Below are 25,022 nucleotides of genomic sequence, written 5' to 3'. Positions count from 1 at the left end.
TGGGCAGCAGAGGGAGTCTGGAGTGGAGAGTGGGCAGGAAGGCCCGGTCGGCTGCCCTCTGTGCTCGCCGTCCTGGTCTGGGAGCCAGGTGCCCCCGGGGCGGGACTTCCGGGGGCTGGACTCCCAGGAGCTGGCAGACCCACCTGGGCTGGGCTGAGGAGCAGGCGCTGCTCGGGGCTTCAGTTCCACCACAGAGAAGGTGTCTTGGAGGCCAATGGTCTCTTCCTCCTGGTGGACCTGCGCAGAGGGCCATGGAAAACTCATCGGGGCTCCCTGGGGGTGCAGTGTGGACACCTGCCCATGGGCCATGGAAAAGTCATCGGGGGTCCCTGGGGGTGCAGTGTGGACACCTGCCCATGGGCCATGGAAAAGTCATCGGGGGTCCCTGGGGGTGCAGTGTGGACACCTGCCCATGGGCCATGGAAAAGTCATCGGGGCTCCCTGGGGGTGCAGTGTGGACACCTGCCCAAGGGCCATGGAAAAGTCATCGGGGGTCCCTGGGGGTGCAGTGTGGACACCTGCCCATGGGCCATGGAAAAGTCATCGGGGCTCCCTGGGGGTGCAGTGTGGACACCTGCCCAAGGGCCATGGAAAAGTCATCGGGGGTCCCTGGGGGTGCAGTGTGGACACCTGCCCATGGGCCATGGAAAAGTCATCGGGGCTCCCTGGGGGTGCAGTGTGGACACCTGCCCAAGGGCCATGGAAAAGTCATCGGGGGTCCCTGGGGGTGCAGTGTGGACACCTGCCCATGGGCCATGGAAACTCATCGGGGGTCCCTGGGGGTGCAGTGTGGACACCTGCCCATGGGCCATGGAAAAGTCATCGGGGCTCCCTGGGGGTGCAGTGTGGACACCTGCCCAAGGGCCATGGAAAAGTCATCGGGGGTCCCTGGGGGTGCAGTGTGGACACCTGCCCATGGTTCCAGTGCGAGGAACTTTCTGAGGGATGGAGAAGCCCAGCACGGAGGGCCTCTGCCCCTGAGACTCAGAGCAGGGGCCACCGAGGCCTCCCTTGTGCTCCTGTCAGTGAGACTCTGGAAGGATTATGGGATGGGAGACGCTGGCCAAGCCAAACTCGCTGCCTTCTGGGGAGTCCAGTGCCCCTGGGAGTGCCTGCTGGGCAGGTCACCTGAGCATGGAGTGCTGTCTCACCTTGCAGGTGGACACCCGCAGGTGGGCGAGGATCTTGCTGCTGTCCATGCCTCGCTGGAGGAGGTAGCTGCCACACACCTGAGGGCAGGGAGAAGGTGGGGCGGGCCAGTGGGTGGCTCGGGCCTCAGCCCCACCACACCAGCCGTGTGCCCTGATGCTGCAGGGCAGTGGGTGAGAGTCAGGAAGACCTCAGTGAGACTCCACCTCTGGGGCCTGCCCTCCCTGTGTGCAGCTGTGAATAGAAACCGAGCAGGAGCTCCATGCCTCCCTGCCGACACTGGGGGCCGGTGCCAGGGGCTGCCCTGGCTCTGCTACCTCTGTGGGCCAGGGACGAGAGGTGCCAGACTAGGAGAGGGTCTCACTGCAGAGCCTGGTGGGTCTGGCCAGGACCAGTCCCTGCACATATACAGGACAACCGCAGCTGGTAGCCTGCAGAGCAGGAGGGACAGTAGGTAGAGGTCCAGGCTGTGGGGCAGCCCCACTCTGACTGCCCACATGGATTTGGCCAAGGAATGAGACTCACTCCCTTCCCTGCCCAGTGGCCTGCAGGCCCCGGGACTGTGAGCAGGGCCTGACCCCTGTGGTTACCTTCATGGCCTCAGCCACAGATGGCCGCTCAGGGGCGTGGCGCCTTGCCATGTCCAGTAGGAGGGTCTTGAGTCTGCGTGGCAAGGCCAGCTTCTGCTCACGGGGCATGCTGAACTTGGCTGCGGTCCATAGGACGGCGGCCACGCAGTACACAGAAGCCTGCAGGGCAGAAAGAGGAGGAGGGTGGCGGCTGGGCCATGGGGCCCAGCCAGGCCTGGCAGACCTGGTGTCCTAAGGGGCACTCAGGCACAGTCCTTTGGAGCCAGGACCAGCCCGGAGCCTGGGGGTCCACCCTAGCCAGCCCCCAGGGGAGCCCCGGGGCCTGGCCGGGGGGCTGCATGGCTAACACCCCCTTTAGGTCTGGGCTTTGAGCATGGGAGTGTGAAGAGCTCCACCGGGACGCCCCTCTGTCTTCACAGGTAGCTGGTGGGCAGTGTGAGGAGGCAGCTGCCCACATGGCCTCTGGACACCTGCCCAGTGGTGCAGGCCTGCCGTTAGCAGCAGACCCTCGGACAGGTGCCTGCTCCCTGTGCACAGGAGCCGCTGGGTCTGATGAGGGGCCCGCAGCCACCCCGAGATGCTTTCCCGGAGCTCAGGGTGGTGCCTGGTTCCCATCCAGGGGAAACGTCCAGTCTTTGGCCACTGAGTACTATGACACTAGCCGCGGATGGCTTATTGCATTTATTTATTTATTTTTTTGGTAGATGCTTTTTATCAACTTGAAGATGTTTCTTCCATTTCTGTTTTCTAGAGTTTTTTCTTCTTTTTTGTAAGCTTATGAATGGGCCTTAGACCCTGTCTGATGCTTTTTCTGCATCAATCATTACGATTGTGCGTTTTTGTGCTGTGGTGTTAGTAAGCTTGTCTGCACTGATTTTCAAGTATTGAAGCAGTCTTGGATCCTTGGAGTAGAACCCCTCTGCTGAGGCGTGTGACTGCTGTCTATATTGCTGCATGACATTTGCATTTGCCTTCATTCTCGTGAGAGATACTGATTTTTTTTGGGGGGGTGTACTCTTGTCTAATTTGGGATCGGGGTGATACTAACTCCATAAAATGAATTGGGAAACATTTTTCTCTTCTGCTTTCTTGAAAAAATTGTGTAGAACTGGTGTTAATTATTCCTTAAACACTTGGCATCATTTTCTAGTGAAACCATCTGGCCTAGAGATATGTTCTGGTGAATTTTAAAATCATAAACTCGATGTCCTCGATACTTAATGGGCGGTTCGAGTGACCTGCTTCATCCTGGATGGTGGTGGTTTGCTGTTGCAGAACTGGGCATTTTATCTGCGCCTCCGGAGTGGGTGAGGGCTGTGGGCAGCCTCCCAGGCTGTGCTTGCCACGTCTGCAGGCCATCGAGATGCCCCTCTGTTCTCTCTGGAGCTGGTAACTCCCGTCTTCTCTCTTTTCTTCCATCAGATTCCATTTTACTCGTAGTATTTTTTGTCTTTTTGAGTTACTGGAGATTGAATCCAGGGCTGCTTTGCCATGAGCTACATCCCCCACCTTTTTTAAAAAAAGTTGCAGGCTGCCCTTGAACTGGCCATGCTCCTGCCCCAGTCCCCTGGTGGCTGGGGTGACCAGGGTGGCCACACGTGTTCTTCTTAGCATTTCCTGCCTTCCTCCTCCTCCTTCCATTTTCCTTTCTGCTTAAAGATTTCTGTTAGCCATTCTTGCAGAGTGAATCTGCTGGCCATGAGTCCTCAGCTGCCTTCACCGGAGGCTATCTTGCCCTGTCCTCCATTTCTGAGGAGCTTGTGCTGGCCACGGGGCCCTCTGCACTCAGGCCTGGAGCCTGTGGGCCTGTGGCAGGTGCCATATAGTTGGCTGCCCTGCACAGCAGTTGCGGTTCCTTCTCTTTTGGTCTGCAGCATGCAGGGGTTGATTGTGCTGTGGTGGTGTGGATGCCTTGGAACCTATTCTGTTTGGGTATCATTAGCTTCTTGAATCTGTAGGTCTGTGCATTCTGCCATGGTTGGGAGGTTTTCATCCCTGATTTCTTTGAGTATCTTTTCTGCCCCACCTGCTATTCTCCTCCAGGATTTTGATGACATGGCTGCTACGTCTTTTGTCATGTTCCCACAAAACCCTCAGGCTCTGGGCAGGTCTCAGTCTCTTCCTCTTTCTTATTCACACTGTGCCATGTCTGTGGTTCTGTCTTCAGTTGCACCAGTCCTTTCCCTTGTCCTTTGCGTCCCAGGCCCATCTGCTGATCCATCTCGAGTGCGCGGGCTGTTGGGACCAAGTGCAGGCCCCAGCATGCTGGAAGGTGCTCTACCACTGAGCCACCCCGCCAGCCCTCGGAGCCGTTTTTTTTTACTTAGTTCTAAAAATGTGCACTTGGTTTTCTCTTTCATTGTTGTAACTTCCTGTTTCCATTTTGTCCTTTCTTCCAGCCTGTTGGTGACTGCTCACTGAAGCCCTGTTGGATGGCTGCTCCCACGTCCCTTAGTTACCCCTGGCGTCTGTCACCCGGCCCACACCGTTTCATCCCAGTGTGGACCTCCGGCGCGTTCTTGGGGGGATCTTCACTGGAAACCTGTGTTCCTGTTGGGACCCCGATCTTGTTGGAGCCTGACCTCTGGCCTTGTCTGGCTGTGGTCCCCACTGACTGTGAGGGTGACGGCCTGCTCCGGTCTCTGCTGGCCAGTGTGGTGGCACGTGCTCTGTGGTGTGGGCTGCAGAGGGGGCTCATGTCTAGACCGCCCGCTGCTTCCTCTGGCCGGAGACCAGCTCCGTCTGCCCACCGGGCTTGCCCAGCTCGGCCTCTTTGGCTCCAAGTGTCCACACGAGGCCCTGCCTTGCCCCTTAGGGAGCTCCTGGGGGAGCCCTGGAGCTGCCTGTCCTCTCCCTGCAGACTCGGGTGTGAGGAGTGTCCAGCTCTGGGAGCCTCTGGAGCACCCTCCACCTCCCGAGTGAAGGACCCAGTGCCGACCGCTGTACTTACTGTACTTCAAGTGTTCAGTACTCCTGACGCTGCCCTGGGCCCTCCAGAGCCAGGGGCAGCCCGGCACACACACTTGCCTTGCCCAGGACCCTGCCCTGGCTCTGCCTGTGCCCTGGAGGAGGCCTGTGCTGGGCATTGCCCAGCTGCCTGCCGGGCCAGCCAAGGCACCGAAGGGGGCACCGGACAGGAGGGGGTGTGGGCTCTGTCGGGTGGGGAAGGTGGCCGGGGGAGCTGGGCCTTACCTTCTCCGTCACCAGCCTCTCCTCTGCCACCTCGGGAGCCAGGAAGAGCGAGTTGTAAGAGCCTAGGAGAGAACACAGCTCAGGGTGTGCCCACGAGGGCTCGCCCAGGCCCCCGGCCCGTGTGCGTACCATTGGCAGGGGGCGGCCCGAAGAGCACAGCCCCGTCCTCGGCCACCAACACGTTGTCCAGGCACAGGCAGGCTGCAACAGAATGCGGGTCAGGAGACGGTGCTGCTCTACCCGAGCCTCTTCCTGCCACAGAGGTCCTGGGCCACCTCTTCCACCCCCAGGCAGCAGGGCCTCAGGCAGACACTGCTGTAGTGCCCTCATCAAGCTGGGGATGAAAAGGGCAGGACCCAGAGGAGTGGGCTGTGGTCCATGCTGGCACTGACCTGGGAGGCTGACCTGGGAGGCTGGATCTCAAGGCCCCAGACACACGGGTCCAGTGGTCTGCCCCAGAGCTGCACCCAGCCCTTCTGTTCTTACTCTAGACAGACAGGGTCTGGCTAAGCTGCCCAGGCTGGCCCGGGACTTGGGGTCCTCCTGCCTCTGCCTCCCGAGTGGCTGGGATGACAAGAGAGGCCGCCGTGCCCCACCCTCCATCTCTTCTAGACACCATTCTTATCACGGCCTCAAGAGCTTTGGGAACACAGATGACCGCCCATCTGTCCTAGGGTCCAGCAGGGTCCAGCTTGGGAGGCCACACGCAGTGCAAACACTGCCCCACCCTAGCTCACCTGTGGACAGTGCCCCCTTCCCTAGCTCACAGCATGGACACTGCTCCCAGTCCTGGTCACAGCATGGACACTGTCCTCTGTCCTCGCTAACAGTATGGATACTGCTGCCCCCAGCTCACAGAGTGGACACTTCTACTGCCCCGTTCTGATCACTGTTTGGACACTATTCCCCCAGCTCAGAGCGTGGACACTGCTCCGCATCCTGGTCACAGGGTGGACACTCCCGCCCCAGCCTTTCTTCAGCTGCCCCGGGCCCCAGGTCACCTGGGTGCTGGCTGTGGGTCTGCAGGGCTCGGAGGCAGGCGAGGCACAGGGCCCACAGCTCATACTCCCGGAAGGGCCGGCCCAGCTGGCTCAGGAGGTCTTGCAGGGACAGGCTCTGTGGGGGAGAGTTGTCCTGTGAGGCGGCCTCCACCCCACGCACAGCGCCCGCGAGAGAGCCGGAGTGGCGAGGGACGGCCGGGCGATCCCGATGCTGCTTTTGGGCACACCTGGACACTGGGTGGGGCAGGGTGCAGTGGGCACGTCCATGTGACAGTCCCTGCACTGTCCGTGGGCGGGGGTGAGGACGTGGCTCCCTGGGGGCAGGAAGGCACGGCGACAGGCGGACCTGGAGGATGGGCCCCGTGCCTCCTGCACAGGCACTGGCTGGGGCCCTTCTCAGAGCCCAGATGGACTGGCGGGCAGGTGGCTGGTGGTGGGGGGTGAGTGGTAGGGGCTGGGCGTGGGGCGGGTGGCAGGTGGCTGTGCTGTGCCGTGGTCTGGGCTGTTGGCTGGCCCAGGCAGGTCTTCAGGCCCGGGTGTTTCACACAGCAGCTCCTGGATTCCGGGGCTTCCTCCACGTCTGAGCTGGGGCCGGCACCGCCTGCCTGGGTGTCGGAAGTTTGGGGACCCTGTGCCCAGCCCCTGGTACCCCTGAGGGCTGAGCCACATGTGGCCTCAGTGCCTCGGCTCCTCCCTGCTCACGGCCGTGTGGGCCTCTCTTGACCCGTGGCCTGCTTGCTGGGGCTGGACCTGGGGTGGGCCTGACTGAGCCGCCCCCACACCGGGGGCCAGGGGGCCTGACCCCGGGGCCCTGGGCCCAGCTCTGTCTGATGGCTCGGCAGGAGCTGCACTCGCTGGTCAGTGCTACCCTGTGCCCGGCCGGAGACCTCGGCCCAGCCACTCCGCATGCTGCCCTGACGGCCGCTCTGCCACCGGCCGTGACGCGGTCTGGAAGGTGGGCATGTCTGTGGGGCGTCCCGCCCCGGGAGGTGCTGGGGCCGCGGGGGCCGGGTGGGAGCTGGCTGAGCCTGGGTGGCGCCAGGCCCCAGCAGGCAGGCTCGGTGCCATGGCTGCGTGCTCCCCTGGGGTGTCCTTCCCCGCCGTGGGGACAGGAAGGACCATGTGACCACAATGGCCCACCCCTCCTCCCTTGGGCCACAGAGCCTGGTGGAAAAGGGGCTGTGGCCGTCACCTGGTCCTCGAGCCTGGGGGCTGCCCAGTGGACGGGCCTGTTTGTGCCCTGGCTCAGAGGTCCTCGTCCTGAGGGGCGCCAGGCCTGGGGACATGGACCTCAGGAGGCTGAGCAGCCAGCAGGAGCTCTGTGCTGAGCTGTGGGTCTGAGGCCCCCAGGGGCAGGCATCTTGTCCCCACCGCCAGGTGTGAGAGGGTGGGATGGAGTCCGGCCCTGTGTCTGGCAGAGGGCTGGGGAGGTGCAGAGACACTGTCATGGGGGGAGCCACAAACCCTTGGCTTCAGAGGGGAAGAGAGACCAGAGACACACACTCCCTGCCTCTCCATGTGATGCCCTGTGAGCAAGAAGCCTCCATCAGATGCGGCCCTCAACCTGAGCCTCCAGAGCAGTGAGCTAAATAAGCCCCTTTTCTTCTTCTTCTTCTTCCTTTTGTGCACTGGGGATTGAATACAGGGCCCCCAGCATGCTAGGCAGGCTTTGGGCTACATCCGCAGTGCCCCTCCCTCATCCCTGCTTTATTTCAAACTTATTTTGAGACAGGGTCTTTCTTAGTTTCTCAGGTCAGCCTTGAATTTGTGATCCTCCTGTTTCAGTCTCCTGAGTTGCTGGAATTACAGGTGTATGCCAAGTTAAACCTTTTTTTTTTTTCAAATCAAGTGGCCTGTTTCAGGTATTTTGTTATAGTAACAAGAAACTGACAAATATGAAAAATTAATGATATACTTGCTAGTTCCAACTAGCTCAGGTGACCCTGACTGAATAGAAGGGCCAAAAACGTAGGCTACTCTGATGGTCTCTGGCAATGCTGAAAACTACACAAATCTCCCAAATGGTTGGTTCCAAGCAGAACCCTCTGTCCCTCACAAGGAGGGGTCCATGCCAGGGGACCTGTCTTGCCTGAGGACCCTGTCCTGCTTGGGGGAACCCCTCTGGCTGGGGTACACTGTCCTGTCTGAGGCGCCAGCCTGGCAGGCCCCATCTTGGTGTGATGCAGAATCCCGGAATTGACCGGAATGCTGATCAGGCTCAGCTCCGGCGCCAGGATGGACGGCGAGCAATCTCAGCCCAGTTTTGGTTTCTAACCTTTAAGGCAATCGTAAGAGCAGGACAGGGAGGGCCCTGAGATGAGAACTGGGGAAACAGCCCCCAACCCAGCTGCCAGCCTCAGTCTTTTGCAAGAATCCAGCCCCAGGATGTGCTGATCGGTGGGTACGTCGGTCTGGCGGGGCTGGAGGCTGCTTCCTGGCCACTCAGGGATGGACACCCACCTCCAAAGACCCTTGGAGGGGCTCTGGCCTGAGGCGGCACCTGGGGTGATAGAGCCTGGCAGCCCCCACCCCCAGCACGTTCACAGCTTCCTTCAAAAACAGGCAGCTCCAGGCCCGAGCCCTTTCCCACCCACCCCACCTGGCCCACCCACCTGCTCTGTGGCTGCCTTTTCCTGCTGCCCGGCGCCTCCTGGAGTCCCCTCGTCGTCCCCTGGAGTCTGGGCTTCACGGCCTGCATCTCCGGGCTCTATGGGACAGGGTCGGGGGCCTTCCTCCGCAGGTTCCTGGCCAGGGAGTGGGGTCTCTGGTTGCCCCGAGGCCCCCAGCCGCCTGTCCGCTCCGAGGCCTGCACCTGGTGCGCCTTCCAGCTGCAGCCCAGGTTCCTGCTCGGGCCACAGTCTGCTCTGGGGCTGGGCCTTGAAGCTGGGGAGGCCATTTTTCCCTTCCAGAAAGACCTTGGGGTCCGGGGGGAAGAGTTCAGAGACGCTCAGAGGGTTCCTGGGGCTGCTCAGGGAGAAGCACAGGGCACTGGCCTCGGGGCCCTTCGGCAGCAGCCTGGGGAACGTCTGCACTTTCCTCAGGCTCCGCCTGAGGAGACCTTTGTCCAGCTCATGGAGGGGCCATTGGCTGTCCAGGACGAGGCTGGCCAGTCCCTCCCGGCCAGGGCTCTCTCCATTCTTCCTGGGGGCTGACAGCAGTGGCCTGGTGGGCGGGGGTCTGGGGCCCCGGCTGGCCTCCTGCTCTGGGTCTTCAGGTGTGGTGGGCTGGGGCGGGCTCTCCGGCGTGGGCAGGGCCTCTGGGCCAGCGCCCAAGTCCCCAGGGGGCCTCCTGGGGCCTGAGCTTCTGGAGGCAGGTCTTCCCTTCCAAGTGTTCTCCCCGACGTCTGCAGGAGGTGGTCACCACGGAGCGGCTGTGACTGCTGGTGGCCAGCACGGCGACCGCGCCCCCAGCACAGGTCCCCCAGGTGGGGACTCCCGTCCTGTGCTCCAGAGACCTCCTGGGGTCACCCAGGGCCTCCCTGGCCCTGCCAAGCAGAGCGTCCCTGGCTGGCCCGAGCCTGTCCCAGCCTCCCGTCCCCAGCTCCTCCTTGTTCCATGACGAGTGCACAGGTCACCCTGACCAGGACAGGACCTAACCCGGGGCAGTCCTCCATGCATCTGGCCCTCGGGACTCTGTGGCCTACTTCAGTGGCACCCCTCCTGTGGCGGTTCTGCACCTCAGAACCCACCTCCCTGCTGTGGGAGCAAGGCCGGTGGCCACTCTCAGCAGGGAGGACCCCCAGCCACCGGGCCCTGCAGGCTCCCCAGACTCCACCAGAGTCGCACACGTGCAAAGAAGCCCCAGACACAGCAGCAGGCGTCTGCAGACCCTGTGGTGTGGGCATGGGGCGTGTGGGCCCGGGGCTCCCCTCCTGCAGGGCAGCTTGGGACAGGCAGAGGTTGGCAGTACCAGCTTCGGTGGCTTCTGAGTGTGAGCCCAGTGCTCAGCTCTCCCTGCAAGTCTTGCTCAGGTCACTGGATGAGTGTGCACAGGCCAGTGTGGCACACGTGGCACATGATGCAGACATGCAGATGCATTTGCACGCTCGTGTAGAGTGTGAATAGACTTGTGGATCTGCACGCATGTGAGTGTGGCTGTGTTTGTGGGGTGCACACAGCTCTCCTTGAGCATGTGGCAATGTGATGTGGTGGGTGTTGGTAGGGGTGTTGGTATGAGCAAGTGTGAGTGTGCTGCATCTTAATGTGTGTTCCCACTCGATGCACACTGCACGCCTACATGTGCATGTGTGTGCATGTGTGCAGGCAGGTACGTGTGTGGAGGCCTGTGCTTACCCTGGAACGCTCCGAAGGACTCAATGGAGAGCACCCTCCTCCCGACGGCTGAGAGGCTCCGGCAGAGGCGGCAGGAGGACCTGGGTGCCACCTTCTCCTGGCACAGTGCTATGATGCTCTGTGGACATGCGCGTGCCGCCCAGTGAGGCTGGTCTCTCAGCGGAGAGGCTGCCCTCCTGAGACAAAGCTCCCAGGTGGCCGGTCCCCGGCTGCCCCTTGCCCACCACATGCACCTTTTGTGTAAAAAGGCAAGGTGTCCTGGGTGGCAGAGAACAGGATTCTGTTTTCCCACGGTAACTGTAAGGCAAACCCTTCACCACAAACATGCACACTAAGGGTCGGGCCCTTCTTTTAGCACAATGCAGTGCCACCTAATTCTGGTTGAGGGACCCCGAAGAGGCTTCTGGGGTCTGTGTGTGTGTGTGTGTGTGTGTGTGTGTGTGTGTGTGCCTGGGTGTGCAGCATTACATGTGTGGCGGGCTGGGCAGGGATCAGCTGTGGGCATCGGCAGGCAGACGCTGAGGACTTACCTCCAGGTCAGGCCGGTCCCTGGGGTCCTCCGCCTGCATCTGGCACAGCAGCGCCTCCAGGTCTGGGCTCAGCCTGGGTTCCAGCTCGGAGTCCGCCACGTACTCCAGGGCAGCCTTCAGTGTGGCCCCCAGAGAGTAGATGTGAGCCTGCGGCAGCAAGGAGCCAGGGTTTCCGGCTCTGCCCTTGGGCACCCTCTGCTGTGCTCAGGACCCGGGGCACCTGTCAGTCTGGCAGGCCCTGCCCACTGAGGCCACGTTCCTGGAGGAAGCAACAGCAGCCACGCCGCTCCAGGGTCCCAGAGGCCCCACCAGCCCCTCTGCACCCCTGTCCAGTCCAGCCACAGTGGCCTGTGGTGCAGACTCAGGCCCCCGACGCTGCCCGACCTAGGCACTCTTCAACAGCAGCAGGGAAAATGCCGGTTGGCTTTTTGCTTGAAATCGGGGACTTTCCTAACTGTGTGCCTGAGAGTGGGCCCTCCACGTGGTCCACGCCAGGACACCAACCATGCCGAAGGCCGACCCCAGGTCCTGGTGGGGCCGACAGCGGCCTGCTGTCCCCTGTGCCACGCGATGCCATTGGACCTTGGGCACTTGAAGAACAAACCGGAATGTCTGGGACTGTGCTGTGACTGCAGTGGCTTCTTATATTAATTTGGGGGAGATCAATTTTTTTGCAGAATAATTTCTCTATTGCCGAGCCATGGCCTATCTTTTTTGTTAGTTTTCTCTTTAACCAACAGGTGACTGGACACTCTATTTTCTCCATTGCTGGGAGGGACCCAGGGCCTCCACGTGATACTCCATGCCCGAGTGTGGGCTCTCTGCCTCTGGCTTGCTTCCTGCTTGTTGGCACCCTGGTTTCTGTGGGCTTTGTGGCTTTTACTATGGGACATATAAGCTTCATTTCTAGCTGGCGATTGCCAAAGAGGGTGCCATTGGCTTGGGCACGTGTCTTGTTCCGGCTGGCCTCTGATATTCTCTGTTCTTCTGGGGTCTAGGTCCACAGATGTATTGACAGACAAGGTAATTCTGCCCCGTCCAAGATGCACCCTGCACAGGGTCCATGTCACTGCAGTGTCCTGAGTCTGTCCTGTCTCCTTATGCTCACACCAGGACCATAAGCCACCCCACCCCTGGCAGAGGGATAATGGTCTGGTCTCTGTTCACATGCTGTGAGGCATTGGCCAAACCACAGACCCTCTCTGAACCTCAGGGGATCCTGAGTGTCGTCCTTCACAATGACAGGGGCAGTGGTGAGCACAGGGTCTGAGAATGGCTAGAGAGGACATAGGCAAGAGAGGGAGGCCATAGCCCTGCCCTCTACCACCTTCCACCTTGTCTGTCTCACAGCCCCTAGGCCTCTTGGCAGTGACCACTCAGATCCACACAGCTTCTCTGTGCCCTGCACTTGCTGAGCACAGGCCCTGGGTGGGTGTCACACAGCCCGGCTCCTGGCTGGACCCCTGGACCCACAGGGCCAGAGCCCAGCAAGCTCAACTCGTGGGGTCTCCTGAGCAAGGACTAAGGTGTTCGGTGTGTCCAGGGATTCAAAGAGCCCAGGGGCCAGTCTCAGAGGTGGAGGGGAGATGGCCCCAGGAGGGGCAGCTGCGTGGTGCCTGGAGTATAGGATGGGCTGGGGGAGGCGCCTGGGGGAGGTAAGGGTTGGGGGAGGTTGTTCTTGAGGCTGGAGCGACAGGGAGGCGTGTGTGTGTGTGTGTGTGTGTGTGTGTGTGTGTGTGTGTGTGTGTTGGGGGCAGGCCAGCAGGGAAGGAGCAGGGCCCAGCTGCACTCATCAGCACCATCACGCTAGGACTGGGCCATGGGGTCTGGGTACCAGGAGGGGCACAGGTGAGGGATGGGGTGGCTCAGCCTGGGTGCAGCCAGCAGCCTCGGCCCAAAGGGCTAGTACCTCAGTCCAGAGACCCAGGAGGCCGGGCAGGTGTCTCTCCGTGGTGTCCACCTGGCCCTGCCACATGCTCCTGAGAGCAGCATGGCGCCTGGAGGGTGAGCTGGCCATGGGCACCTGCTCCTGGCATGGTGTGCACCTGAACGGGGCGAGGGCTGTCCAGGTGGAGGTGCATCTGGGCCCTGCGCTCCTGAGGCCACGGGCAGCACTTAGATCATCCAGGGGTCCTGCAGCTCCTGGCTGAGGGCCCCAGAGCCAAATTCATCTGGGACGGATCAGAGGTCTCCGGGCACCTCAGGCTGGCTGGGATGATGGGTCCCATGTCCACATGGGAACAGGCCTGGGTGCACCTGAAGGGCCTTTCCACAGGGCCAGGTAGGAAGGGCCCACCTGCTCTGTGGGTAGAAGAATGGGACCATGATGGTTACCTGGGAACTGAGGGACTCAGAACAGAAGCTCCTTGTCATTCGACAATCCTGAGGTGAGGACCCGGGGCCCTTCCTCTGTTCCCCACCCACCAGCTTCCTGGGTGCTCCCTGGCTAAAAACACATTGAGCCCTCCTGCCCCACACTCCTCCTGGAGAGCTTCCTGTGAGCTGGGTGCTCTGGCCGGGGGCATCCGTGCCTCTGCAGACACGGGAGCTCAGCATCCTCTAGGGAGAGAGCCGTGTCTGCCCACCAGCAGAGCCTGGATCTCAAGGCCCTCACCTCAATAGCCAGTAGGGTGAGTGGGCAATAAGTTAAACAAACCAGTGCCACAGAAGATCCAGACCCAGCCCGACGCAGGGGCTGGGTCACATCACAGGAAGCTGCGTCCTGCCCAGGGAGCAGGAACCTCTCAACAGAGAAAACCCCAGCAAACCACAAACAACTACAGCACAGACAGCCTCTGCAGCCACAGGGCGACCGAGTTAGGAGTTGGAAACAGAAAGAAAGGCCTAGTGCCTTCAGGAAGAGGAGAGGGCTGCTGGGCCTGAATGCTCACCAGTGACCGCATGCTCACGGCAGGAGTCGCCTGGCTGGCCCTGCTGAGTCCACCCTGGGAAGCAGAACAGCACAGAGAGGCTGCTCTTAGCTCTGTGTGGCCTGGAGCCCCGAGGGATGGCGGGTCCCAAGTGTGGAGACACTCGCTCTGGCTGTGTGGATGCTCTTACAGGGATATGCAGCTGAGAGAATCCGTGGGGCTGTGTGCTCAGGGTATCATTTTTCTGTACACATATCTCAATGAAAAGTAAGAAAAGCTCAACCCATTCACAAGACTGACTAACTCATGGGCTAAAGAAGGAATCTTGGTGGAAATAAATGCTATGTGGCCAAGCTCACAGGATGCAGCAAAACTCCTTGAGGGAAATTCATAGCCTTGTGTTGTCAACACGGATGTTGGGGAGAGGAATTGAAAATGGGTGAGCAGGGTCCAACTCAGGTTAGAAAAGGAACAGACCCCAAACTCAAAACAAGTAAAGGGAGACAGAGTGATCCACATAAAAGAGTGTGCAGCCAAGAGAGAGCACAGACCCTGAACAGACCAGAAAGCAATGCTGTGCGGCCGACAGGAGGGGGACGTGCAGGTGCAGACTGGCGCTCTGGGTCCAGGTGGCAGCCTGAGGACCCTTGGCTACAGGAGGGCATCACTTGCAGCCAACCCTTCTACCTGAGCCCACTGTCGTCTGCTGAAATTGACCAGAAAGCCCACTCAGAAGAGCACAAACCAGGTTAGTCCTGTGGCTATTAATAATCGGCTGTGACAATGAATGTTTCTGCCGGGAAACAGCGAGCTTTGCTGGACTGTCAAGGACAGATCATCCCATTCTTAGACATGCAGGGAAAACAGGGCTGCACAGACAGGCCTTGGACCATCCCGGTGCCCAGAGGGGGAAGACCACCAGCACCCACAGAGCGTGCAGGGGGTTCACAGAGCACACTCCTGAGTCCAGAGAGAGGACACCTGGCCAGCTGCCCTTTCCTCGGTGGGAAGAGCAATTTAATACCAGGAAGTAAATAGGTAAAGTCAATCTTTTTTTTTTTGTACCGAGGATTGAACTCAGGGGCACTCGACCACTGAGCCACACCCCCAGCCCTATTTTGTATTTTATTTAGAGACAGCATCTCACTGAGTTGCTTAGGGCGATGCTGAATGAATTGCTGAGGTTGGCTTTGAACTTGCAATCCTCCTGCCTCAGCTGCCGGGCTCTGGGGTCACAGGAGTGCACCGCTGTGCCTGGCTGGTAAAGTCAATCTGGGTGACAGCGGAGGAACGCCTCAGAGGCCCGACGGCACTGGTGATCAACGCGATCGGTGCAGCAGGGCCCATGTCTTGCGGGGAGAGTGGGGCGTGCTGTTGGACGGGGCCATCCTTCCCCAGACAGGACGAACCCGCCCTGTGCCTGGACCCTGGCTCAACACCGTTCCTCACAGCACAGAGTACCCCAAGGAAGGCAGCCCCCAGGGAGTGACCCTGCTGGTGAGGTGGGTGATGTGATCAGTGAAAGAGAAGAGCTGAGGGAATCTGTCCACTACCAGAAACAACACAAGAGTTTGCAGATGGGTGGATTCAAACTAGGATAGTAAAGCGACCTGTCCTTCTGTAGACTAGCAACAAGCAGGAGAAACTGCTACTAAAACACAACGTCCGTTTCAGAAGAGAAGCAGAAGGTAACAAGTTTCTGAGAATAAATCTCATAAAGATCTAACACCCATGACAGGTGAAAGCTTTAGCTGTTGCTCAGATGTTAAAAAGACCACGGCAGGTAAGAAGGGTCAGCTGCTCACAGAGGAGACCAGGCGTCTAACTTCAAGCCACTCCCGCCACACGCCAGCAGAGCAGAGTCCAAAATCCCCCTGGGATAAAGTGTGGGAGCAGCTCCACTCTGCAGGCACAGCCCTCCTGGCACAGGGCTTGCTGGGCACTGGGGATCTAGAGGCCAGTTCTAGTGCACGGATGGACCTGGGGCGCCACAGGACGGAGTCTGCTCCCGTGGCAGGGAGCCGGTCCACTGACTGCACTGGCAAGTTGCCTGGGATGCGGAAGGAGGAGAGGGGTCCCTGTGTCACACTGGGAAAGAGTGGATGGACTGCTTAGTCTGACTTAGTCACTTAGTGGTGTGCACTTTGGGCAGTGCGTGGCCTGGTACACCGTGAAATGCACAGATTTTGTTTATTAATTGTAGTTGAATAAAAAGCAACCACAGCCTCAGGTAGATTACGTGTGAAGAGGGGCTGGGGTTGTGGCTCAGCGGTACAGTGCTTGCCTAGCCTGTGGGAGGCACTGGGTTCGATTCTCAGCACCACATATAAATAAACGAATAGAATAAAAGCCCATCAACATCTAAAAAATATTGAAAAAGAAAAGATCACGTGTGAAGAACAAAGCTCTGAAGCTCCTGGTGGGAAACATCAGTGAATACCTGCTGGGCCATGGGTAGAAGCCCTTGGAGGGCACACGCTGCAGCAGCGAGGGAGGATGCTTTGCCTGCTGGCCACTTCCCTGCCAGCCCCCCTCTCCCTTTCCTATCTCCACCTGCAGGGACGTCCCCAGAGGCCACTTGATATGCTCTAGCAGGAAATGAAATCACAGTCAGGACAAATGGCCCAAGGCCACCCCTCCACACACACTGTCCTCAAGGTTGAAGATGGAGCCCAAAGGCAGCTCCCCTGGGGTCAGCGGGTGCACTCAGGGGCCAGTCTGGAGCCCATTGTAGTGGCCAAGGTGGCCAGGTAACCCCAAAGGTAGCAGGAGCTCGGGGCTCAGTGGGTGGCCCTCCCGAAGCGCGTACCTCAAAGGTGTTCCCGGTCAGGTCGAACTCCGGGGGGACAAAGGCACCCTCGGGGTCATCTGGAGAGGAAAAGGAAAGGCGTTGTTCTGGTCACCTGGGAAGGAGCAGGCGGACACCCCCTGGCCAGACCCAGCCAGGAGCCTCCGGGCAGTCAGGAGGGCCACTGGTGCCGGGTCACGTCCTCCTCTCCACCCACCCCACGGGAGGATGGTCCAGGCGTTGGGAGAAGCAGTGGTTAAAAAGAGGACCTTAAACATACTCCAGGGGAAGGAGACAAGGGCTCTGTTCCTCTTCCTGAAGGAGAGCAGCCCTGCTCTCCCTGGGAACAGTGCAGGGCAGCCCGCCCACCTGAGCCAGGTAGCTCATGGTCAGGTCCCCTGTGTCCTGTGGCCACTCCCCACCGGCCAGTAGAGAGAGGAGGCGCTGGGGTCTCCCATTGGAGCAGGGTCCCTTGGGGGCTATGGTGGGTGGGTCAGGCTGGCACGGCCCCTACTGGGCTCTCTGAGGGCATGGTGTCAGCCTGGGGCAGCGGGAGCTCACCAGCCACCCAAGTCCCATGTGCAGCCGCCTTTCACCCTCTGTGGTACCTCGGGCCCAGGATCCCACCAGGCTGCAAAGGACCCTGTTCTCTGGGTCTGCGCTCCATCCACCTGGCTGTTGGCTCACCCCGAGAGGGTGCCTCTGCCCCGCCATGCCCACCCAGCAGCCTGCCCCTGGCCTCACCGCTGAGCTGCTCCATGAAGCACACGTTCCCACTGGTGTTGAAGGCCAGCGTGTCGGGCGTGATGCACAGCGTCTGGAAGATGGCCGCGTGGGCGACGCTCCGCATGGACAGGCTGCACTCCAGGCACACAGCCCAGGCCTCCTGCTCACTGAGACCGCTGTCCCGCAGGGAGAGGATGTCAGCCAGGGACACGTTCTCCTGCCAAGACAGGCCTCATGAGCCCACAGAGGAGCTGCCCCAGGCAGGCCACACGCCCAACATGGAGCAGGGCCCTGGGGACGCAGGTGGCTTGCAGCAGTCCCTCACGGTCGGGAAAGGAGTTTCAGACAGGACTTTCCATTTATGATCATTACTTGTGAGATGGCGTCTCAGGATTTCCCAGGCTGGTCTTGCGCTCCTGGGTGCAGCTGCTCCTGAGTGCTGAGCCCGTAGCAGGGCCCCCACCCCCCGCTCTAGCTTCTTTTTTTTTTATAGACCTTGGTTTTATTTATGTACTTATATGTGGTGCTGACAATCGAACCCAGTGCCTCACACATGCCAGGTAAGTGCAGTACTGCTGAGCCCCAGCCCCAGCCCCCACCCCCCACTCTAGCCTCTTAAAATTTACCTGTTTATTTATTTGTGGTGCTGGAACCTAGGGGCTTGTGCTTCCTTGTCCCACCCAAGCCCTCACCACTGAACCACACTCCCCTCTGGGCCTGTTCTCTGGCAGCGAAACTGTGATCATTTGGCGAACCCCAGCACGTGGCCTGAAGCAGGTGTCTGCTTATGCAGCGCTGGAACGAGGCTGTGCTCCGGGGAGGCTGGTTAGAGCCTGTGAGCTTGTGCCCAGCCGGCCACCTGCTCAGGGACAGCGTGGCTTGGCAGGCTCACAGCTTGGCCAGCATGGAACTGTGCACAGGCTGAGCCACGGGACCGTGGAGGCAGTCGATGCCTACAGGCCATGATCCAGTGCCCAGGGAGCCGCCCAGTGGACGAGGTAGCAAGCCTGCGATACAGTCACGTGACATTCAGCCACACCTGCGTGATGGGAACATGCGTCCAGACACGAGCTGTGAGCAGTTCACACAGGATGCAGCGTGGAGGACCCTGCTCAGCCTCCCCACGCTGAGCCACTGCAGATCCTGCGTAGCTCCCTGGGACACGATGGCCAGTTCCAACACCACAGGCACACAGCTGCCACACGCACTCTTGCACACATGAGCCCACATGTCCCCACCTACCACCTATGCACATGCATGCCCACACATGCACAGAAACACTCATTCACTCATGCAGTAATATAGGCCCACATACGTCCACACACATCACACATGCTTACGTATGCACAGCTACACATACCCGTCCCCACCCTCAGTCACACAGTTACACAATAAATGCTACACCAGCCACGCCACACACACTGACTCACACCCACCCACCAGACACCTGGACTCCAAGGCTGTCCTGGTCAGTGCTCCTCACCGGCCACCCCGTGTTCGTGTGGGTGCACTGCCCCACCTACAGGAGGTGGTGGGAGGTTCTGAGGGAGCCGGACTGCGGCGCTGGTCCAGCCAAGGTGTGGGCACTCTTGGAGGGACGCAGGTGGGGGAGGAGGCAGAGCTTCAGCCTTGGCCGCAGCTCCACCAGGACATAGGCTGTCCTTCGACTGTGGCCAGGAGCTCAGGTCCTAAAAGGTGTGCCTGTGTCCAGGCGGCTGGCCCAGGATCCCCATAACCAGAGGTGAGGGGACCAAGGGCTCCGCAGTGGGGCCTGGGTCTGCCCGTCCATTTCCCTCTGGAGTCCAGGGAGGGGCTTGTGTGGCCCTTCCCCAGACCTTCCAACTCATTCCGTGTGGAGATGCTGACTGCTTGCTTCTGGCTGAATGTCCCCAAAGGCCCCTGTGTCGAAGGCTTAGTCCCCATGCAACAGTGTTCAAGGTGGTGACCCTTGAAGGCCTTGACTCCATCCGTGGGCGAACCCTTGGTGGACTCATAATCTGAGTGGACTATCGGGAGGCACTGGGAACCTTAGTGGGCGGGTTGGCTGGGGGAAGTGGGTCACGGGGGGCATGGCCTTGGACCTCGTCAGGTCCTTCCTGACTCCATGAACCGAGCAGCCTTCCGCCTCCAGGCCCTTCCACCATGACACTCTGCCTCACCTCAGGCCCAGAGGCACGGAGCCCGTCAGCCAGGGACTGAACCTCTGGAACCACGAGTCCAAAAACACCTTTCCTCCTCCGGGTTGTTTTTATCAAGGGTTTCATCACAGTGACAGGAAGATGACCAACACCTTGGCCGATCCAGGTCTGATGTGGGGCTCCTCAGAACCCAGCCCTGCCATGGGACCTCCACACACAGACCTCACAATGCACCTCACCCAAGTGCACAGTGCAGTGCACACACACAAGCACACATGTGCACACACGCACACACACAAGCACAATGCACCTCACACAAGGATACAGTGCAGTGCACACGCACAAGCACACACACAGCACACATGTACACACACATATGCACACACACACATCACAAACACAAGCACACCCTAAATGAGGCACTGCCCAGGCAGGCCCCGTGGTTCTGTACCACTTTGAGGAACAAAGCCCGCCCACGACATGAGTCTGCGCCAGGCCCAGTCCCCGGCAAGGCTGCCGACACCCTGCTGCAGTTGCTCACACGGGCCAGCAAGCCCGCCAGCTCACAGACTGTGCTGCCAAGAGAAGAGAGCCTCTTCAGGCAGGGCAGTCTTGTGGCCCGCAATACCACCTCCTTCTCAGGCCCCGTGGAAAGATGCTCCTGAGAGTCAGGCGCCTTGCCAGTGCTGGGCAGCTGCATCTCCCAGCACCTGTCCATGCTGCGAGGGTCCAAGGGTGGGAAAGCAGAAACCCTGGGGGTTCTCTGCATGACTTGAGTGAATCCCTGGGGTGCAGAGACACTGCTTCCAGTGGGCTCAGGCCTCTTCCAGGACCAGGTCTTCTCCGCCCTTGAGCTCTCATGGTACCCCAGGCCCTGCTGGCTCCCCTTGACCTGCGCAGAGGGACCCCAGGCCTGGATGCTGGGTCCTGGAGCCACCCGCCCTCTGAGGCCTGCAGTGGCGGAACTAGGGGAGGATGTAGGAACTTAAGATGAGTCTTGGCTAAGGGGCCAGGGGATAGGATGAGAGACCCGGAGGGAGGTGGGCAGCGCTCACTGCCACTCAGCCTTCATCCACAGCACCCCAAACTTCAGCAGAGGCCCACGGCCACTCATGAACAGAGCCAGCCACATGCCTGCACTCACTTCTAGAAGGGGCAGCTCTTAGCCTGGTGGCCCAGCAGGTCCAGGCTCCAAGTGAAATATGCTTAGCCCAGCTGCAGGGCCCTAGAGTGGGTTCCATGAGGCTCAGTGGGCCACAGTCGACACTTCCCAGGAGGGGGACATGCTCGGATGCGCCCAGTTGGCCTGGTCTCCTGAAGAGGTCACCTGTAGAGACCCCCTGTCCAGCACACACACAAGGTGCACACAGCTGGGGGTATCATGGTTCCTACTGCAGCCCCCTGGCTCCTGCCATCTAACCTGGCGCTTCATCTGCTGGTGCAGGCCCAGCTCCTGGGGTGGTGAGAGGGTCCTGCTCACCCTTCCTCCATCAGGAGCTGCCAGGGGGTTGTGGTAGGTTGAGGAAGGTCACCCAGATTTTGTTGCCTGCTGGGCAGGAAAGAAGAGTCATCATCCTGCAGTTTTGTGGGTCCAGACCCAACCTCCATGCCTGGGGGGAGGGTGATTGGAGGACATCTGGATGGGGCCTCCCACCCCCACCCCCAGGGGCCATTCTCCAGGGCAGAGGTGGTACTTCAGCTCATCTCCAGTCCAGAGGGTGGGGCACTTCTCTGGTAGTGCAGAGGGTAGTGCTCAGGGCTTCTGTGCATTGAGGGGACCTCCCCCTCTGCTCAGACTCTGAGCCTGGATGGCAGGGGACCCCGAAGTCACTGTGCCTGTTTCAAATACACTTATGACCCATTGACTTTTGAGGTGTGGTACGTTCCAGTGGGACTTCCAACGCCAAACCAAGTTAACTGCCGAGAGCCTGGGGCACGTGGCAGGCCCCTGGGCTGCCTGACCCCCACCGGATCCGCAGCCCTGGCCCGCCCTCCCAGGCGTCCTTCCTCCCCTGTCCAAGGCTGTCCCTCCGGGCTGTCTCCCTGGGTCTCAGGCTGCCTCCTGCTCTGGGCCCATGGGTTGGGTGCAGGTCATATGGAGTCCAGGAAGGCACCCTGGGAGATGCTCCTGGCTGTGGCCCCAGCCACCTTGGGTCCTGAGCCTAGCCCCACCCCAGGAGGTTCTAGAAGGTGCTTTCCGGGTTGGACAAGGGTGAGACACTCTCTCCTCTCAGGGGAGGCATGGGATAGGAAACGCCCTGCCTGGCACCTAAAGGTGCCATTGTCATCTCCTAGCCCGTCCTGGTCTGCACCCTGACCTGGGCCTAAGCCACCTGGCATGTGTCTGCTTGTCCTGCAGCCACAGTCCTGCCCAGATCTGATGTTGCTCTTCTGCCTCTGATCCCATCCCCTGTCCAGAGCAGCTGGAATCCAGGGGAGTCCAGGAGGGATGGCTCCTCCCAGAGGCTGGCTCTGTGCAGTGCTTGGGCAGAAGGTCTGCGCTGTGGGTGGAAGGTCCTCTGCGGTCAGCCTGCAGGTGTCCTGGGATCCAGAACCTAGCCAGGCCTTGCTGTCCACTCACTGAGCTCTGCGTGATTTCCAGCCCAGCACCTTCTTGCACACGATGGTCTGCCCATGTGCTCTGCAGATGGGGGTGATACTGCTGGGCTGCGGGGTGCAGGTCTTGCTGTTTTCCAACAGGCTGCTCCTGCTCCTGCTCCTGCTCCTGCTCCCACAGCAGTAAGGGGGCAGAGCCAGCAAGTAGGTCCTGCCCTCACACACCATTGTCCACCTCTGTCATCGCCATCTGGTGGCTGTGGAAAAGTATTCCGGATGGGCACATTCTGCATCCCGTTGACTGTAATGAACTTTCTCTTGAGTTTGCCAGCCATTTGGGCTTTCTCTGGGTCATGATGGGGAAGGGCCATCCTAGGCCTGCTGTCTGGAAGGTTCCCTTCTTGACCTCATTGGTCCTCATTGGCACTGCCCTGGAAGCTGTGCTCTTTGGAGGCTCCTGCAGCAATGCCCTCCAGGTGACATGGCAGCTGCCCTCTTCCTCACCCTGTAGGACAGGTGCAGAAGGCTGACAGGTACAAAGCACATTTCTTCATGTGAACCAGGCAGTGCAGGAGGCATGACGTCTGGACCCCATGCCTGCTCTCAGACACGGGACATCCGTCGATTCCAGACTGGGCCCTGGGCACCCCACTCCTGCTAATAGGAGAGAAGGCAGCACCCTCCCCTGCTGAGAGACCCACCTGAACTTCCCACTGGACACCACTAAAATGGCAGTGTCACAGAGGAGACCCTCCCATGCACCGTGAACACGGAAGCTGTGTGCAGTCTTTCTGTGACAGAAGGCAGCAGGGCATGTTGGGAGGGCAGACGGCTTGAGGGGCAAGGCTTGTGTTCAGGGCACTGCCCTGTTTGGTGCCTGCTGCTGCCTGGAGTGCTGGGCACAGAGCAGACCCTCCAAGCTCAGCAGCCAGTGCACAAAGGTGCTGTGTGCAGAGCCACATTCTCAGATCTGCTTCCAGTGGCAGCTAGAGGGCGAATCTTCTGAGGGGTACACTGAAGCGTGTCCTCTGGGGGAGTTTGTGAAGGCTGTGGCTGAGGACACCCTTTCTTTTCCATCAAAGACAGGGAGATATATGAAGGTTTATTTATTTCCTGGCCTCGCCTCTCGGTGGCCTTTAATTGCACCAAATCCAGGCCACATCGAGGGTGGGGGCAGTGCCAACCCCCTGCACTGTCCAAGTGGCCTCTGGGTGGCCAGGCAGCAGCAATGGACTCCTTCTTCCTCTGGAGCTCACTCCCTGGGGAGGTGTGGGGCTGGCAGAGGGGACAGGCTCTGGGGACTGCAGCCATGGGCCTCTGCTCCAGGAAGGTTGGGACCAAGTTTCACTCATCAGTCGGCCAGTTTGCCCACAAGGGCCGGAGGAGGGTCTTCAGCATCTCACTGTCCCCAGTGGCTGCAGAAGGCTGCATTCCTCAACAGAGAGCCAGTAGTCCAGGTTGGAAGTTCTCCCCAAGACCTCATGTTCTGCGAGGAGAGGGCGTCCCAGGGCAGGGTGGGGGGGTGGCTGCCCCCTGGGGGGGGCTGCTTTCATACTTGTTCAAAACATGGAGTTCGTGCATGGGACTCCAACATAGCCTGTGGGGCCAGGTGGGCCCACCTCTCTGTCCCTTAGGGGTGGAGACCACAGGCAGAGTGCCCCCTGGGAGGGTGGGTCTGCCTCGGGTTCCCAAGTCCAGGGCAGGAAGCACAGCTCAGTCCGAGGGAAGGACGGCTCTCACCCTGCCACAACCCTCCACCCACAGCTCGTGAAGCTGGCCGACTGCAAAGGTAATCAGTGCCCTGTACTGGCCGGTGCTGACGGTGCCCCACTGTCTACCCAACAGTTATAAGAAGCCCACCCCAAGCTGGGCACCAACTTCTGCAGTGACAGCTTCCACTGCTGTCCCCTGAGGCCTGCCAGCAGCGCTGGGAGATATGAGAACAGGGACTCCCAGCGGCCACCACCTGCCTCACGGGGTCTGCGGGGGCGGACGCCGCCCGGCCCTCCCCGTTCTTCCACTGACCTCTGCGCCAGGGCAGGTGGGGTCCCCCAGTGTCCAGGGCTCACCTCGTCCTCCGGCAGAGTGGGGAGCGGCTCAAAGTCGTAGAAGTCCAGGTCCTTGCCTTCCTCCTCGTAGAAGCTCGCGGCGGGGTCCATGGCCTGCATCCTACGTGCTCGGCCCTGCCTGCGCGGCGGGCTGGTGCTTCGGCCACGTCGGCGCCCCTCGCTGGCCCTCGCGTCCCCGCGGGTCCCTGCCCCGCAGCTGGCTCCCCTGGGGTCCCCTCCCGGGAGGTCCCCTCTGACGCTGGCCCCCGCCTCGGCCCCGCTGGGCCGCGCTGGGCACCACCAGCTACGCGCGCCTGGCCGCCATGGCAACGCGCCCGCCGCCTGCCGCAGTGTGGCCCGGCGGCGGCGCGGGGGACGCCTGGGGCGGGGCCGGGGCGGTGCCGAGGGCCGTGTCACTTCGCCGGCCCGGGGGCTCCGCGGGGCCCAGGCGTCCTCCGGAGACTTCGGAGTCCGGGGTGTACGGCGCGCCGCCCGCGCCCGCCGCTGGGACTGTTTGGGGCGGAGCCACTTTGGATCCGCAGCGGCCCGCCGGGTCTGTGCCCACCCCTGCAGCCGAGGTGTAGGGGCCTAGCCCACCAGGAGAACACACAGACGGTGACCTTTGCCTGATTCCTGGGCAGTCTCCCCTAGGGACCAGCTAGGTTGCAGCAGTCTCCTCAGCGGCCGCGCAGGTGGCTGGAGGACAGGGCGCTGGGCTTTCCTGAGCGCCAGGGTGAGTCTTGCTGTGGTGGGGCCGAGAGCCAGGATGCTTGCCCCTCAGCCTAGCAGAGACCAGTTCCCCGCCTGCCCCTCTCCCCACTCCCCAAGCTTTACCCAGGGCTAGGACTCCTGGCTCCCACCTTTCCACAAAGGGTGCACAGTACTCTTGTCGTCTTGGTGGGGTCTCCCCAGGCCTTAGAGAGCAGGACTGTGGGTCAGGTCTCCAGGAGAGAGGACACTGGCTGGGCTCCCCATGCAGCTGGCCCTAACTCCAGAGCCTAGCTTGGCTAGGAGGTTCTTAATAGTACTCCTTGTGACAGGTCCTGTAAAGCCTAAGAGTGCAGTGTGGACAGGGACACATTCTGTCCCTGGGGCAGGTTCCCACAGGCTCCTCCCTGCTGGCAGGATCCTGGAAAAATGTC

At 60.6% G+C, this 25,022-nt stretch overlaps 1 protein-coding gene across 1 annotated transcript in view; it reads right to left on the bottom strand.

Annotated features, from left to right (window-relative positions):
* Window positions 1-24,000, bottom strand: part of Kndc1 (kinase non-catalytic C-lobe domain containing 1) — a 46,889-nt gene extending 22,889 nt beyond the window's left edge. Inside the window, exons 1-12 of the mRNA XM_026381410.2 lie at window positions 23,902-24,000; window positions 17,157-17,355; window positions 16,434-16,492; window positions 10,755-10,901; window positions 10,225-10,342; window positions 8,545-9,275; window positions 5,933-6,047; window positions 5,061-5,132; window positions 4,932-4,993; window positions 1,740-1,898; window positions 1,152-1,229; window positions 144-237 (exon numbers count right to left, since the gene is read on the bottom strand). Of these exons, the coding sequence (XP_026237195.2) occupies window positions 144-237; window positions 1,152-1,229; window positions 1,740-1,898; window positions 4,932-4,993; window positions 5,061-5,132; window positions 5,933-6,047; window positions 8,545-9,275; window positions 10,225-10,342; window positions 10,755-10,901; window positions 16,434-16,492; window positions 17,157-17,355; window positions 23,902-24,000 (1,933 nt within the window). The remainder of the gene's footprint in view (window positions 1-143; window positions 238-1,151; window positions 1,230-1,739; window positions 1,899-4,931; window positions 4,994-5,060; window positions 5,133-5,932; window positions 6,048-8,544; window positions 9,276-10,224; window positions 10,343-10,754; window positions 10,902-16,433; window positions 16,493-17,156; window positions 17,356-23,901) is intronic.
* Between the last annotated feature and the right edge of the window lie 1,022 nt (window positions 24,001-25,022).

The sequence above is a fragment of the Urocitellus parryii genome, chromosome 5 (genome assembly GCF_045843805.1).
Source record: "Urocitellus parryii isolate mUroPar1 chromosome 5, mUroPar1.hap1, whole genome shotgun sequence".
NCBI classification, from domain to species: Eukaryota; Metazoa; Chordata; class Mammalia; order Rodentia; family Sciuridae; genus Urocitellus; species Urocitellus parryii.
Note: the sequence above shows the minus strand (reverse complement) of the source record. Positions and strands in the feature narration are given on the sequence as shown.